Genomic DNA, 15,927 nt, shown 5'->3' on the forward strand with positions numbered 1-15,927 from the left:
AAAAAAAAAAAAGAAAATCTTTTGACCCCAACTTGTCTATGTTGCCCCTCCACTTTGCTGAATTTGTGTCACCCCCTGCACTGCATAATCATCCCAGGAAAACTTCCAGAAGGTCTGCTGTACAAAATAACTCAGTAACCTTCCCAAGTAATAGTCTTTGTCTAACCACGTAGTCCTTCAGGAACAAATATCCACAGGGCAATTTTGTTCATTTGGGTCCCCCTTACTAGTGTTCTTATTTGCCTTTAACATTCAAGCATCACGTATTTACTGATACCCACTCTGCCAGCTGGGCCTTGGCACTCAAAAGGCCTTCCTTAGTCATTGCCCACACCTTAAAGGCTTCACAAGCTCCTGACAGAACCAATAGAACTTTCAATCATGCAAGGTGGTTGGGTTACACAAGCTCCCACTGAGTCAGAAAGGCTTTCTAAAGGTGACATTTGAATGCCCGGCATTGTGGCTCATGCCTGTATTCCCAGCACTGTGGGAGGCCAAGGCAGGTGGATTGCCCTGAGCTCACAGGTTCCAGACCAGCCTGAGCAAGAGCAAGACCACGTCTCTAAAAATAGCCAGGAATCGTGGAGGGCGCCTGTAATCCCAGCTACTCGAGAGCCTGAGGCAAGAGAATCACTTGAGCCCAAGAGTTTGAGGTTGCTGTGAGCTATGAGGTCACGGCACTCTACCAAGGATGACAAAGTGAGACTGTCTCAAAAAATAAATAAAGGTGACATTTGAGCTGGGCCTTATACAATGAGTAAGGATTATGACAGATTGAGAAGATGGAGATTAATGTACACAGCTATGATTTAATAATTAAAAAAAGGAGAAGATGGAGAACTTTTTAAGGAGTAAAGTTGCATAAAATGCATCTCTTAACCTCCCGTCCCTTGTGTGCCAGAGATCTACCCTGTGCTCATTATTTCTGAAGAGTGGTTCCTCACTGTTCCCCAATTCCTCCCACACACACTTACCCTAAAACTGTCCAAAGTCTTTTGGATCATGCACATTCTAGTGTAGGTAACCACAGGTTTGAAATCAGTTAAAACCTAATGCCCCACAGCCAGGTAATAATCTTTCACGTCAAGAAATCTTTTTGACTTCTACATCAGTATTTGTAATGGCTGCCCAGACTATTTCTTCATTAGCAATAATGTTATTTCCATTTTTTTGTTATTAGAAATATGCTAATAGGCTTCAGTGAGCTTCCTTTTCCTAAGCACTACATTCTGGCCCATGTATGACATCTGGCACTCAAGGGACATTTCTCTGTAGCAGGCTTTGCTGCTAGAGGGTACCCCTCCCCCAATCACTAGGGATCAGAGGAACCCCAGCGGAACCCAGTTTGGACGTACTCTGTCTTGACTCTCGGCTTATTTAGGACATTACAAGAATCACCATAAAAAGGAAGAGAGCTAAGCTAAATTCTAACTTTTCCAAAAATCTACTTTTCATAAAGTTGAAAAATAAACATTTTCCATTATTTACTAACATTACATTTGTGGAACCATTTGCCTTCAGGCTTCCTGTCTGGCAGAATCTAGGTTTGTTGTGGGAAGGATGAAGCAGAATCTTAGAAAAGAAGGAAGATCTTTTAACTGAAATGAAACCTACAGTCAGGCAAGTCAGACCCAGAACATGGTTAATAACCATTGTTTATTTCTACTGTATGGTTATTTTACACTCTCCCAGACTTTTTTTTTTTTTTAACCTTCTTAAAATATAGATTTGTAAGACAATCCATTTAAATCATTTTATTAAAGAAGTTATTGTCAATGCCCCACTATGTCTAGAATTTAAAAATATATATCCTGAATATTTGGGAATGAGATTTGTTTTTGTTTTAATCCCACTAAAGAACAAAGTGATTACAACATGTAATTAGGCATTTCCAGACTTCTTAGAGTGTTAAAAAGAATCAAGTCTTTTCTCCAGATAGTCGGAGGAGAGATCAAGTAGAGTCCTAACAGGCTGAACTCCCATTCTGAAATCCTGCCAAGACTCTCGGGTTGGATGCTGAAAGAGATACATCATTCAACTGGAGTGGCTCCCACAGGATCCAGAACACCCCTGTTAGCCAGCAGATCCTCATTCTAGGATTATTCCGTAACTCGTAAGAGACACTCTAAAAGCACCACGTTCTACCATATCACAATTGTTAGAGGATCCAGACAGCAATCACTTCAAACAAGATCAGTTCTGTGAAAGACACCTTTTGGAGACCTAAGATTTAAATTTATACTCAACTGATACTTAGTTCTCTAGGTAAACTGAAATCAATGGAAACGTTCATTAAGTTGTGTTCAGATTTGGACTGACTCAGTCTGACAAAAGTTTGTGGGGAGATGAGTTTTAATGCAGTTTAAAAAGCACTATGAAGTTGACTACAAACTGCCAGGATGAAGTAAGACCTTGTTGGTGGGTGCGGAGACAAACATTAAAACAATGGCATCATGATTAAATGAGTTTTTATTGTCACATGTAACTGCTTTGTCAGATATACATTGTAGATTCCAGTATGGCATAAAAAAAATATTTTCCTGAATGTCAAAATCTGAACAGAAGAGATGGCAATGGCACTTAAAAAAATTAAATTCACACTGTTGCTGAAGCTGCTTAGTAGGAAGCTGATAAAAATTGGAACACATTTGCAGAAAAAGTGGTCTGCAACATTTTAAACGAAATGGCAGTGGGGTAACGCCAACAAAACCAGGACAGTAAAATATAGACCCCCTCAGAGTGAATGGCAGTTTTAGCATTTCATCTTTCAGTCCATATCTTATCACCTAATTTAGCATTAGAACTGGAGCTCATGAATACATGTCTACCCTATAAATTGAAACTACTTTTTCAGAACCTGGGTTTTAAGCCACTCTAACAACATCTTTATTCTTACAGGCTTTAACTAGTCCAAAGGAAAGGCAGTTAAACAACAAGCATTAACTTCGTGGGCTGACCTTGTCATAAAATGGTGGGTCTTGCCATTTCCAAACCAGGAGCCCAATATACTCATGAATGTCTTAAGTGGTTTCACACGTTCTGGGCAAAACTAGAAAATAAGCAGTAATTAAATAAAAACATAAATGCATCCCCAGAGAGCCTCCACACATTCCATAATTATTCCCCAAATGGCAACTTAAAAAAAAATAAGTATAGTTATTCAGATTTAAAATGAATCTTTATTCATCAAGATTCCCAAATACTTTATTAAATGTCTTTCCTCCACAAATAAAACTAACACTAGGATTTGTCAGGAGATCTAAATGAGTTATATCCCTTACATATGAACTCAGCTAAGTCCACCATGTCTGGAATATGTTCATTATAAAACTCAGGTCTGGTACATAACTCCTTTCTGTTATCCACTGCTTCTATGTCCTGCAGGACTCCAGAACAGAGACCAGAAACGTGCTAGTGCAACACAGTCGTCACTGTAATCCACTAAGAGAAAAATAATTAATTTATTTTATGACATACTTATTTGATGATTACTTACTGGTAATTAGTATTTCTACGTTTTTTTTAAAGGCAACCATTTTAAGTGACAATACATATCAGGCTAGTAGAAAAAAGTTGAAACAAAGCCCTCTCTTTAGATCTCACAAAGTCATGCAGAGAAGAGAAGGGATATCCAATTTGTTCCAATCAGGCTTCTTGGAATTATCAAAATTTCTTTTCTGGCAAAGATGAATTTGGCTCATCATAGAAAGAAGTTCTTTGAAGGCTGCTGCTAAACTCATTTCCCTTTGAAAAAGTAAATTTCAAGGCATGATAGTGCAAGAGGTAAGTTTTTGATTTATAGAACATTTATAGACTAATTGTGCTTAGTCTCTAAATTTCAATTTATTTAAAGAACAGAAACTATGCTGATAAGTTTCACTTTGCCTAAATTTACTAGTACATCCATGAATCGCACCAGAATTAGGACAATTTGATTATCTTAATGATTCTGTCATGAAATCTGGACGCTGCGTCCGAAGGTAAGGACCCTAGATGGAGGCCTCACGAGCTCTGTGCACAAGGACTCTCTTCGTGGGAGTCAGGATATCTGAGAAAACAGTTCTCCCACAAGATTAAGTCCTCAAATCACTTTCTCGTAAGCAATTAAACAGTGCTAAGTGGAGAGTTTCTTTTGTTTAGTTAAATCTGGGAGGTCTGAGTGTTCCTGGGGTCCTCCTCGGGATGTGTCACAGGTTGAGAATCCTTTGAGTGTGAGTACTCGCTATTAGAGGGCTCTGTGGGGTCAATCAAATTTTCATAATCACTGTCATCTGATTCCTCACCACTGTCTCCAGCTGCTCTTTGGGAAGGAGGAAGGTCTGCTCCACTTCCAGGGAGCTTCAGTCCGGCACTGGTAGACGCATAGTTGGAGGAGCCCACAGCTTGGGGTCGAGGCAGAAAGACACTCCTTTCCATGCGAGAATGGCTCAAAGTACTTTCTTGATTGTTTGGATGAAAATCAGAATAAGGGGGAGGAGGATCAGAGGCCTCTGTATCTCCAAGTGGACTTCTCCCTTCGGCTGTAAACCCAGAATAGGGCATCCGAGGACTGAACACTGGTTCCAAACTTTCAGATGACATCTGTCTGCTCAACATTGCCTGCTGCAATCCTGGGTGAATGCAGGAAGAATATTTTATATATATCCTTTTTTAATTCTTAAATACATATATATATATTTTCTATATTTTCACAACTTTTCATTTTAATGCATTACATAATCAACCTGAATGTTCTGGAAAATAGCAAGGCAGTGAAACTGATCATTATTATTTTATGAGTGCACAGTACTTTGTTATAATTTACAAAGTACTTCCCTAAACATTAATCCACTAAAGCCCTATGACAATTTTCTGAATGTCATTATCACCCTTATTAATAATACTGTCTGCATTATATAGGCCAGGTGTCCTCAAACTACGGCCCGTGGGCCACATGCAGCCCGCCTAGGACATTTATCCGGCCCACCAGGTGTTTTTGCCACTGTTGCCTGTCCTGCTTAGCAGCCGACTCGCCCCGGGGCCTGTAGTCGGGCCCTCCAGTGGTCTGAGGGACACTGAACTGACCCCCAAGTTTAAAAAGTTTGAGGACCCTTGATTATAGGCAAATAACTAAAGATCAGAAAGGTGGAGGGATCAGACAAAGAGAAGAGCTGGAAGGGGCCCTGATAATCAGAATGTAGGTCTCACCTCTCTAAGTCCTGTGCTATTTCCTCCACCTGGGCTTGCTGAACTCATGGGGCCCAAAGGATGAAACTAAAATAATCCTTACCATGTCCTTCTTTATAGGTCATGGGAATGTGAGATTTTCCTTGAAAGCCTTGCTATCAAAAATATATTTCTCTTTGGGAAGCTGAGGTGGGAGGATCGCTTGAGCCCAGGAATTTGAGACCAGCCTGAGCAAGAGAGAGACCCTGTCTCTACAAAAAAATTAGCTGGGTATAGTGGCACATGCCTATAGTCCCAGCTGCTTGGGGGGCTGAGACAGGATTGTTTGAGCCCAGAAGTTTGAGATTTCAATGAGTTATAATGCCAGTGTACTCTACCCAGGGTTACAGAGTGAGACTCTGTTTCTCTGTTTTAAAAAAAAGAAAAAAGAAAAAAAAAGTACTCATACAAATTTAGAAAATTTGGAAAGGAACAAAGAAAATAGTAGTTGCCCACAGTTCTATCATCCAGATAACACTGTTAGGATTTTGGTGAAAAGAGCATAGGATTTTGAGTTAAAAGACCTTAATTTTAACTTTTAGGCCCCTACTTCCTCACTGTGTTACTTAGTCAAGTCACTAATCTTTGCTGAACTGCAGTTTAATTATTCAGCTTTGTGTGCGTACACGTATTTTAAGCAAAGCTGACATTATTGTGCTTATACTGTTTTATATCCTTATTTTTTTCACTCAAGATTATATACCAGCTGGGGCAATGCCTGTGGCTCAAAGGAGTAGGGCGCTGGCCCCATATCCAGGAGGTGGCGGGTTCAAACCTAGCCCCGGCCAAAAACTGCAAAAAAAAAAAAAAAGATTATAGATTATATACTGGGCATTAACTTGCTACCATAGATATATGTACCATAATTCATAATTCTTTTTTGTTTTTTTCGGGAGAGTCTCACTTTGTCACCCAGGCTGGAGTGCAGTGGTATGATCACAGCTCACTGCAACCTCCAACTCCTAGGCTCAAGTCATTCTCCTAGCTGAGCCTCTTAAGTAGCTTGGACTACAGGTGCATGCCACAATACCCAGCTAATTAAAAAAAAAATTTGGCTCAGTGCCTGTGGCTCAAGCGGCTAAGGCACCAGCCACATACACTTGAGCTGGCAGGTTCGAATCCAGCCCGGGCCCACCAAACAACAATGATGACTGCAACCAAAAAATAGCCAGGCGTTGTGGCGGGCACCTGTGGTCCCAGCTACTTGGGAGGCGGAGGCAGGAGACTCGCTTGAGCCCAGGAGTTGGAGGTTGCTGTGAGCTGTGATGCCACAGCACTCTACCCAGGGTGACAGCTTGAGGCTCTGTCCCAAAAAAAAAAAAAAAAAAAAAAAATTTTTTTTTTGGAGGTTGGGTGCAGTGGCTCATGCATGTAATACCTCTCAGCACTCTGAGAGGCCAGGCAGGTGGATTGCCTGAACTCAGGAGTTCAAGACCAGCCTGAGGCAGAAAGAGAACTCATCTCTAAAAAAATTAGCTGTTGTGGTGGGCACCTGTATTCCCAGCTACTTGGGAGGCTGAGGCAAGAGGATCACTTAAGCCCAAGAGTTTGAGATTGCTATGAGATATGACGCCATGGCACTCTCCCAAGGGGGACAAAGTGAGACTCTGTCTCAAAATAAATAAATAAAATATAATAAAATAAAATTTTTTTTTGTAGAGATGGATTCTTACTATGTTGGTAAGACCAGCCAGGCTGGTCCTGAACTCCTGGCTCAAGCTATCTTCCCACTTTGGCTTCCCAAAGTGCTGTGATTACAGGTGTGAGCCTCCATGCCAGCCTATACTGTAATTTTTAAATTTTTATTTTGTAACTGTAAGTTGACAAATATAGTTATATATATTTATAATGAACTGTAATTCACTCAACTATTCTACTATTGCTGATATGACTTCTCTAAATCTCTGTCTGCATTTCTGCTAATTTCAAGGAAAATATAACAGTAAAAACAAATTGGGTATTGTTTGCCCAGAAATTTAAATTACGTCTTAATTGGATTATATATGACAACAGATAATTAAGTTTGCAAACTCATCCAAGAAAAAGTGCTTTGAAGAATGACCTAGGCACTGGTGTCAGTGCATAGCTTCCCCGGGGAGTACTTCGAAGGTGACTGGAGTGATACTCAGCAATGAGGCATGCATCATTTTCTCTAGGATGAGTCTGAGAATTTAATTTTCAGACCTTGTATATTCTTATTAACCTAGAAAAGTCTGGCCCCAACTTTATCTCTTTTACACTTTGTATCATTGTCACAGGTTTTATACATTTTACACATAGATGTTACTTCTGGGGGTGTCATACCAAACGTATGTTACCATGCTGGGATTATTAGATTCTTGAGCCTAGTTCTCATTCACCCTGCTCATTCCATAACTGTAGGTATTCATTCATCCACAGTTACAGACATTTAAAGCCTTTACCATGACTCTGACTATGAATCAAACAGGAAGAATTTTAGGCAGCAGCTCCTTTATGTGGCTAGAATGAACACAGGACACAGTTCCCACTCCTAGCCTTGGCAGAATCAACCTATTCATAACTGTCACATTCACTGTAAATACACCACTCTGGCCAACATGCACACAGATCAGTACCAGTCACTTCTTAGGATGTATTCTAACTTCTACTTCAGCTTTCCTACCTTTGGGATTCTTTTTCTTTTTGTGTTTAAGAGAGTTGAGAAGGATACTATGAAACACAGCATTTCTCCTTGGGAAAGCTTACCAAGAGAATTTCTCCCCCTCAACCAAGTCAACCCAGGGCTTGATGAATGTAGAAGGACTCCTGTTGCTACTGTATAATCAGATGTTTAAAATGACATTTCTCTGATAGTGAACGGTAAATTTAACAAAAAACTTACTTCTTTCTTGTTCCTTTTCATTTTTCCTCTGTGTGATTTGTCTTCTTAATTTATTCACTTCTGCCTGGCAAGATTCAACAACTCGCTCACTTTTTTCAACATCTGCACATACTGCCTGAGGGAAAAAATGACGATGAGACAGGTTAGCTTCAAATTCAAGTACAGGCATTCCACAAATCCAGCACTGATTACAATCCTAGGAAAAGTCTAGATTTATTGAGTTAAAAAAGAAGAGAGACACATAAGGAAGAGGAAAACCCTGAAAGCCTAAAAGATCAGTATTGTTACTATTCACTGACTGGCTGCCTCAAGATTATTATGCTATGTAGCCTATAAAGTCTTTTTTTCTTTTTGTAAGAAATAAGAGTTTCACTTTGTCGCCCTCAGTAGAGTGCTGTGGCATCACAGCTCACAGTAACCTCCAGCTCTTGGGCTTAGGCGATTCTCTTGCCCAGTAGCTGGGACTACAGGCACCTGCTACAATGCCCAGCTATTTTTTTGTTGCAGTTTGGCTGAGGCCGGGTTTGAACCTGCCACCCTCGGTATACGGGGCTGGCGCCCTACTCACTGAGCCATAGGCACCTCCCCTATTAGCTTATAAATTCTTGCAAAATAAGGGTAAGATGGGACGGATTTAATCTTTTCCCTTGATTAATCATTTTTATTGAAACGAAAAGGGAATTTTTGGTACCTGTTTAGTTTGCAAAGGAGGAACACAAGAAAAGACAGGAATGAGATGCCTTCAACTTCTATTTATTACCAACAATCAGATACTAGGTAAGACAGCTTTAGTTAGCAGAAATATAATGAGGGAAAGTTGAAAAAATGTTTCAAAGTCAAGATTTAATAAAAGATAATTATGTGAAAATGTATTTATATAATTCAGCCATTTATAATCAGAGCACTCTCTATGATACTGGTGTTTTCAGAATAGAACATATTCAATCAACAAAGGACTATAACTGCCACATTACAGTCCTTTGGCCAGTACTGATAGTCTGGAAAGGGCATGGTCATGAATTCAGGACAAAAGCTATTTTCCCTTGCATATTCCTTCCATGGCAGAAATACCAGAAACTTCAAGAAAGTGGGCCAGTCACCAGTGAGCCTGTATCAAGTTCCCTATACTGCTCAGTGGACACTGACCCTGATTTGTACACTAACCTCATGGTGCTTTCTCCTTTTGCCCCAGGGTGAATTCAGTCTATTTTCCTCTTTCTAGTCATTAAAGGCTTCTTTTCCTTAAAGCCAGGCTTCCTCCAGCCTGGAAGAGCTGCTTAACTTTACCAGTTTTCTTCCTGTCCTCAAAGGTAAGTTCAAGAGCTCTTTTTCTCTTAAGAGTTTTACTGCAGGCTCGGCGCCGGTAGCTCAACCGGCTAAGGCGCCAGCCACGTACACCTAAGGTGGCAGGTTCGAATCCCCAGCCTGGACCCGCCAAACAACAATGATGGCTGCAACCAAAAAATAGCCGGGCGTTGTGGCGGGCGCCTGTGGTCCCAGCTACTTGGGAGGCAGAGGCAGGAGACTCGCTTGAGCCCAGGAGTTGGAGGTTGCTGTGAGCTGTAATGTCACGGCACTCTGCCCAGGGTGACAGCTTGAGGCTCTGTCTCAAAAAAAAAAAAAAAAAAAAAAAAAAAAAAAAGAGTTTTACTGCAAAGTACTACTAAGAATACATCAGGGACGATGAAAAGAACATGGGAAAGTACTGTTAGCACCGAGTTCAGTATCTGGCTTATAGGAGATGTTCCTATAAATACTTCTTGGCTGGGTATACTGGCTCATGCCTGCAATCCTAGCACTCTGGGAAGCTGAGGAGGGAGGGTCCCTTGATCTCAGGAGTTCAAGACCAGCCTGAGTAAGAGCAAGAACCTGTATCTACTAATACAGAAAAAACTACCCGGGCATTGTGGCAAGCACCCGTAGTCCTAGCTACTTGGGAGTCTGAGGCAGGAGGATCACTTGAAGGCAGGAGTTTGAGGTTGCTGTGAGCTTGGCTGACACTAAGGCACCCTCACCTGGGTGACAGAGTGAGACTGTAAATAAGTAAGTAAATAGGCTCGGCGCCTGTGGCTCAAGTGGCTGAGGCGCCAGCCACGTACACCCAAGGTGGCGGGTTCAAATCCAGCCTGGGCCCGCCAAACAACTATGATGGCTGCAACCAAAAAAAAAAATAGCCAGGCGTTGTGGCGGGCCCCTGTGGTCCCAGCTACTTGGGAGGCTGAGGCAGGAGACTTGCTTGAGCACAGGAGTTGGAGGTTGCTGTAAGCTGTGTTGCCACAGCACTCTACCCAGGGGGACAGCTTAAGGCTCTGTCTCAAAAAAAAAAAAGTAAGTAAATAATTCTTGCATGAATGACTAGGAATGCACAGGCTCTGCTGCCTTGCCCCACATGATGGAGGCAGCAGGGGGGGCACAGTGAGTAGAACAAAGGAAGCAGAGCTGCAACAAGCTATGGGAGCCTTTGACGCAGTCTGTGCTCAGCGCATAACTCAGCATAGCTGTGTTCTTAGCAACCCTTCTTTAAACTTGGAATGCATTTTTCTAGGAAAAGAACATGATTATAAATGGGGCCACAAGTATCTAAAATGGTAGTATTAGTAATATACTTCAGTCTCTACTGCAGGCTCAGAATGAGTGAGTTTGGCTTTTGCAGGCTGGTGTGAGTACCTACTCCAGAGATCTGATACTACTTTGGGAAAGCACTTTTGACTTTTGAACCTTAATTCCTTTGTCAGTTGGAAGATAATTAAAAATTAATGTAGAATTAAAAGCATTTGGGCAATACAAATAAGATTAAAACTAGTAAATAAATCAGTTACCTGCACTTTCTCTTGAAGTGCGTTGTAAACCTGATAAATTGCCCTGATGTCTTTCATCACTCCATCTTTGTCAAAAAAGTCAGTACTAGAAGACAGAAAAAATATGTCATAAAGTCACCATAGCTGTGAACCTTCTGAAAGGCATTTTTTTCTAACACTTTTATCTTAATCTATTACTTAAATGCTGTGACTCCAAGACAACACTGCTTAAGCAATAATACCCCATACCACTAGGATTAAAGAAATTGATAAAACCCTGGGTGGCACCTGTGGCTCAGTGATTAGGGTGCCAGCACTATATGCTGAGGGTGGTGGGTTCAAATCTGGCCCCGGCCAAACTGCAACAACAACAAAAATAGTTGGGCATTGTGGCAGGCGCCTGTGGGCCCAGCTACTCGGGAGGTTGAGGCAAGAGAATCACCTAAGCCCAAGAACTGGAGGTTGCTGTGAGCTGTGCACAGCACTCTACTGAGGGCAACAGAGTGAGACTCTGTCTCTAAAAAAAAAGAAAAGAAATTGATAAAACCCACGTTACCAAGAAAATTTTTATTTAAAAGGTTATATAGTTTCAATAACTATATTGAATCTCAGAGTTAATAGCTTTTAGAGTCTCAGAAATAGGGTCAGCACCTTTTGCTCAGTGGTTAGGGTGAGGCCACATATATCAGGGTTTGTGGGTTCAAACCCGGCCGGGCCTGCTAAACAACAACTATAACAAAAAAATAGCTGCGTGTTGTGGCAGGTGCCTGTAGTCCCAGCTACTTGGGAGGCTGAGACAAGAGAATCACGTAAGCCCAAGAGTTTGAGGTTGCTGTGAGCTCTGACACCATAGCATTCTACTGAGAGCAATATAGTAAGACCCTATCTCAAAGAAAAAAAAAGGGAAAAAAAATAGACTCTCAGAAATACATACTCTATCCAAACTTTTGTTATCAATTACAAAAACACTTATGGTAAATAATAAAAAAAATTGATAAGACAAAGTTCATCTTTTCAATAACAATAAAATTCAGATAGATGCTGGTGTTATCTAGAGAATTACCTTACTGAGTTCCTCAATTTAAATTATGTCAAACTTGATTTTACATTTCTCTATATACCTTTTAAATATTATTGACAAAAAGAAATGCTGTTAATAAAAAGAAGAAAAAATTCTCATTTTACCTTTCTACTTACCCGTGTTCTTTAATAACTTTGGCATAACTCTGAGAAGTATTTGGCACTGAAGACACTTTGTACTCTTGCTGGCTAGTATTGCCTAGATTAGGAATAGCAAGTGATATCCTTTGATTATACCTATGGGGAAAATGGCGAAAGAGATTATGTTAAAGTACTGCTCTACCCTAAGAAGAGACCTGCTAATAAGAGTCTTAGTCTCTGACACTGTAGACTAAAAGAAAGTCTCAGAGTTCCTACTTCTACAGACAACCCAAGGATGCATGAAGTAGCAATTTTTCTCCTTCCCTTAAATAGGAACCTTTACTACAAACTCCCTGAAAGCAGAGGTCATGTCTTATACATTCTCATACATCATTTGCATGCTTATATTGTGAGTATTCAAGGTGTGGTGGCTCATGTCTGTGATCCTAGCACTCTGGAAGACCAAGGCAGGAGGATCCCTTGAGCTGCAAGAGTAAGACCCTATCTCTACTAAAAATAGAAACATTAGCTGGGCATTGTGGTGAGCTCCTGTAGTCCCAGCTACACTTGAAGGTTGAGGCAGGAGGACTGCTTGAACCTAGAGTTTGAGGTTGCTGTATGCTAGGCTGACACTATGGCACTCTTGCCTGGGCAACACAGTGAGACTCTGTCTCAAAAAACCCCCCAAAACAAACAACAACAACAACACCCCCCCCATAGATTAATAAAATCATGCAAATAGCTATTTAATAATTAATGATTATTTTCACCAATGTTGATTTAATTTATTCTCTAATAAATACATTTCCCAAGGGAAACCTTTCTATTTATAGGCAGACAACATGATCACATAATCATATAGATTTTTGGCTTTAAGTTTACAATGCAAAACCCTCATTAACCAGCAGGTGGATCAACTTTACAATTTTATCTTTGAAATCTGTTTTAAAATTACAATTAGACTTCTGTAGCCATAAAACTGCATTTCTACATAATGGATTATGGAGAAACAAATGATGATTTCCAGCTATGTATTCCTGTAAGAATTTATCCATAATAAATGTCTTATTAATGCTTCTTGATTCAAAACCAATTTTAATTTATATAAATAACCAACAAGGAAAATATCTTCTCTAAACTACAACCCCCCCAAAACAAAAAAACAGCTAAAGAGAATTACGAAAGCTTTTCTTTATATATGCTACAAAATACACTATAATGTACACTTTCAAAGTCATGAATTTCAATTACTTGTATTAACACCTTTATGCTAATATGAGGCTGGTAGGAAAGCTTTCTTTACCTTCGATTTGGCCTAAAGAGAACATATTCTAAAGCATGAGTGGAATTGTTGGCGGTGGAGATGAAGCTGAAGAGAAGGAAGACGAGGTCGGGCACCCCGAGGATTCGGGTTAGCTGCTTGTGGAGAACCTGCTCTCGGTATGACATCTGCTGCTGTGTATTGCGCCGGAATCGGTACCACCCAATAACTTTCTGCAATAAAGACAGAAAAAACAGTATTTAAAGTTGCACGAAATCTTACGAACTGAACTCTGAATGCATCCATAAAAACATGTGTGCATAAATGTTCACAGCAGCTTTCTGTGCGATAGCCCCACACTGAAAACACCCCAATTGTCCACCAGCAGGTCAGTCAATGGATAAACAAACTGTGGTATGTCCATACACTGGAATTCTACTCACTAACACAACACGGAAGAATCCCAATATAATTATGCTGAGTGAAAGAAGAGAGATTAAAAAATGTATGTAAGATTCTATTTGTATAAAATTTTAGGATGGTGCCTGTGGCTCAAGGAGTGGGTTCAAACCCAGCCCAGTCAAAAGAAAAATTTTAGAAAATGAAAACTAGGCTCAGCACCTGTGGCTCAAGCGGCTAAGGCGCCAGCCACATACACCTAAGGTGGCGGGTTCGAATCCCCAGCCCGGGCCCGCCAAACAACCATGATGGCTGCAACCAAAAAAATGGCCAGGCGTTGTGGCGGGCGCCTGTAGTCCTAGCTACTTGGGAAGCAGAGGCAGGAGACTCGCTTGAGCCCAGGAATTGGAGGTTGCTGTGATCGTGATGCCATGGCACTCTACCCAGGGAGATAGCTTGAGGCTCCGTCTCAAAGAAAATGAAAACTAATCTAGAGTGACACGAGGCAGATCAGTGGTTGGCTAGAATGGGGGAGGGGAAGGGTGAAAAGGTAGGTTAGAAAGGTGCACAAGGAAACTTTCCCAGGTGACAGGTATGCTTGTCACCTTACTCTGGTGGTAGTGTCATGGGCGTGCACATACATCAAACTTTGAAGTGTAGATCCCAAATATGCGCAGTTTACTGTATGTCAATTCTACCTCAAGACAATTATTTTTAAAGTTTAGCTTCTGAGGGCAGCACCTGTGGCTCAAAGGAATAGGGCACTGGCCCCATATGCTGAAGGTGGTGGGTTCAAACCCAGCCTTGGCCAAAAACTGAAAAAAAAAAAAAAAAGTTTAGCTTCTGCCACGCACGGTGGCTTGTACCTGTAATCCCAGTACTTTGGGAGGTCAAAGCAGAAGGATCACTTGAACCAGGAGATGAAGGCCAGCCTGGGCAATACAGTGAGATCTTGTCTCTAAAATTGTTTTTTTTTAATTAACCAGGGTGGTAGAGTGTGCCTACAGACCTAGTTATGTGGGAGACTGAGCCAGGAGGATTGTGTGAGCCCAGGAGTTCATGGCTGCAGTGAGCTATGATCATGCTACTGCACTTCAGCCTGGATGGCAGAGTCAGACTGTCTCAAAAAAAAAAAAAAAAGGAAATTTAGCTTTGTCAGCTTAAGCTACACCATAACTAAACTGGTTAAAGCAAATTAAACTGATACACTCTCTGGAAGAATATATCTCACAGGGCTCGGCGCCTATAGCTCAGCAGCTACGGCACCAGCCACATACATCAGAGCTGGCAGGTTCGAATCCAGCCCCGGCCTGCCAAACAATGACAACTACAACCAAAATATAGCTGGGCATTGTGGTGAGTGCCTGTAGTCCCAGTTACTTGGGAGGCCGAGGCAAGAGAATTGCTTAAGCCCAAGAGTTGGAGGTTGCTGTGAACTGAGACACATGGTACTCTACTGAGGGCGACGAAGTGAGACTCTGTTTCAAAACAAACAACCACAAAAAAAGAATACGTCTCACAACGGTTTACTGGACATCTGGAAGACAGATGGCCTAAGAGATAGTTGGGAGCTTGCTAAAATACCAGATTCCTGGCCTTCCTCCTCCATAATCTGCAGAATCAGAGCCTCTAAAGGTAGAGTTAGGATAGAATTCTGAATTCAAGGTAAGTTTTTGAAGTTTTTGAGTTTTTCTTTTTTCTCACATACTGAAATTTGAAAACTTCTGTTGTAGAAACAATTTTCTTTTTTGAGACAGGGTGTCTCACTCTGTTGCCCCAGGCTGGAGTGTAGTGGCACAATCCCAGTTCATTAAAACCCTCACCTTCTAGGCTCAAGTGATCCTTCTGCCTCAGCATCTGGAGTAGTTAGGACAATAGGGGCGTGCCTATCAAAAAATTGTTTTTGTAGAGATGCGGTCTCGCCATGTTCCTCAGGCTGGTCTCCAACTCCTAGCTATAAGCAGTCTTCCCACCTCGGCCTCCCGAAGTGCCTGGCCACAACTTACTTCTTTTTTCTTCATGATTTTCTTTTTTTTTTTTTTTGAGTCTCACTATGTCGCCCTCAGTACAGTACCATGGCGTCACAGCTCACAGCAACCTCAAACTCTAGGGCTCAAGTGATTCTCTTGCTTCAGCCTCCCAAGTAGGTGGGACTACAGGTGCCTGCCACAATGCCTGGCTATTTTTTTGTTGCAGTTGTTGTTGTTTAGCAGGCCCGGGCTGGGTTCAAACCCTCCAGC

At 41.3% G+C, this 15,927-nt stretch overlaps 1 protein-coding gene across 1 annotated transcript in view; it reads right to left on the minus strand.

The window, feature by feature from the left end:
* Positions 1-2,451: 2,451 nt before the first annotated feature.
* The window catches only part of ABRAXAS2 (abraxas 2, BRISC complex subunit), a 32,557-nt gene continuing 19,081 nt past the window's right edge, over positions 2,452-15,927 (minus strand). The window contains exons 5-9 of the mRNA XM_003794072.2: positions 13,331-13,521; positions 12,064-12,183; positions 10,888-10,972; positions 8,069-8,183; positions 2,452-4,610 (exon numbers count right to left, since the gene is read on the minus strand). Of these exons, the coding sequence (XP_003794120.1) occupies positions 4,141-4,610; positions 8,069-8,183; positions 10,888-10,972; positions 12,064-12,183; positions 13,331-13,521 (981 nt within the window). The 3' untranslated portion in view covers positions 2,452-4,140. The remainder of the gene's footprint in view (positions 4,611-8,068; positions 8,184-10,887; positions 10,973-12,063; positions 12,184-13,330; positions 13,522-15,927) is intronic.

This window comes from Otolemur garnettii, unplaced genomic scaffold (genome assembly GCF_000181295.1).
Source record: "Otolemur garnettii isolate 467f Iridium unplaced genomic scaffold, OtoGar3 scaffold00075, whole genome shotgun sequence".
Taxonomy (NCBI): Eukaryota; Metazoa; Chordata; class Mammalia; order Primates; family Galagidae; genus Otolemur; species Otolemur garnettii.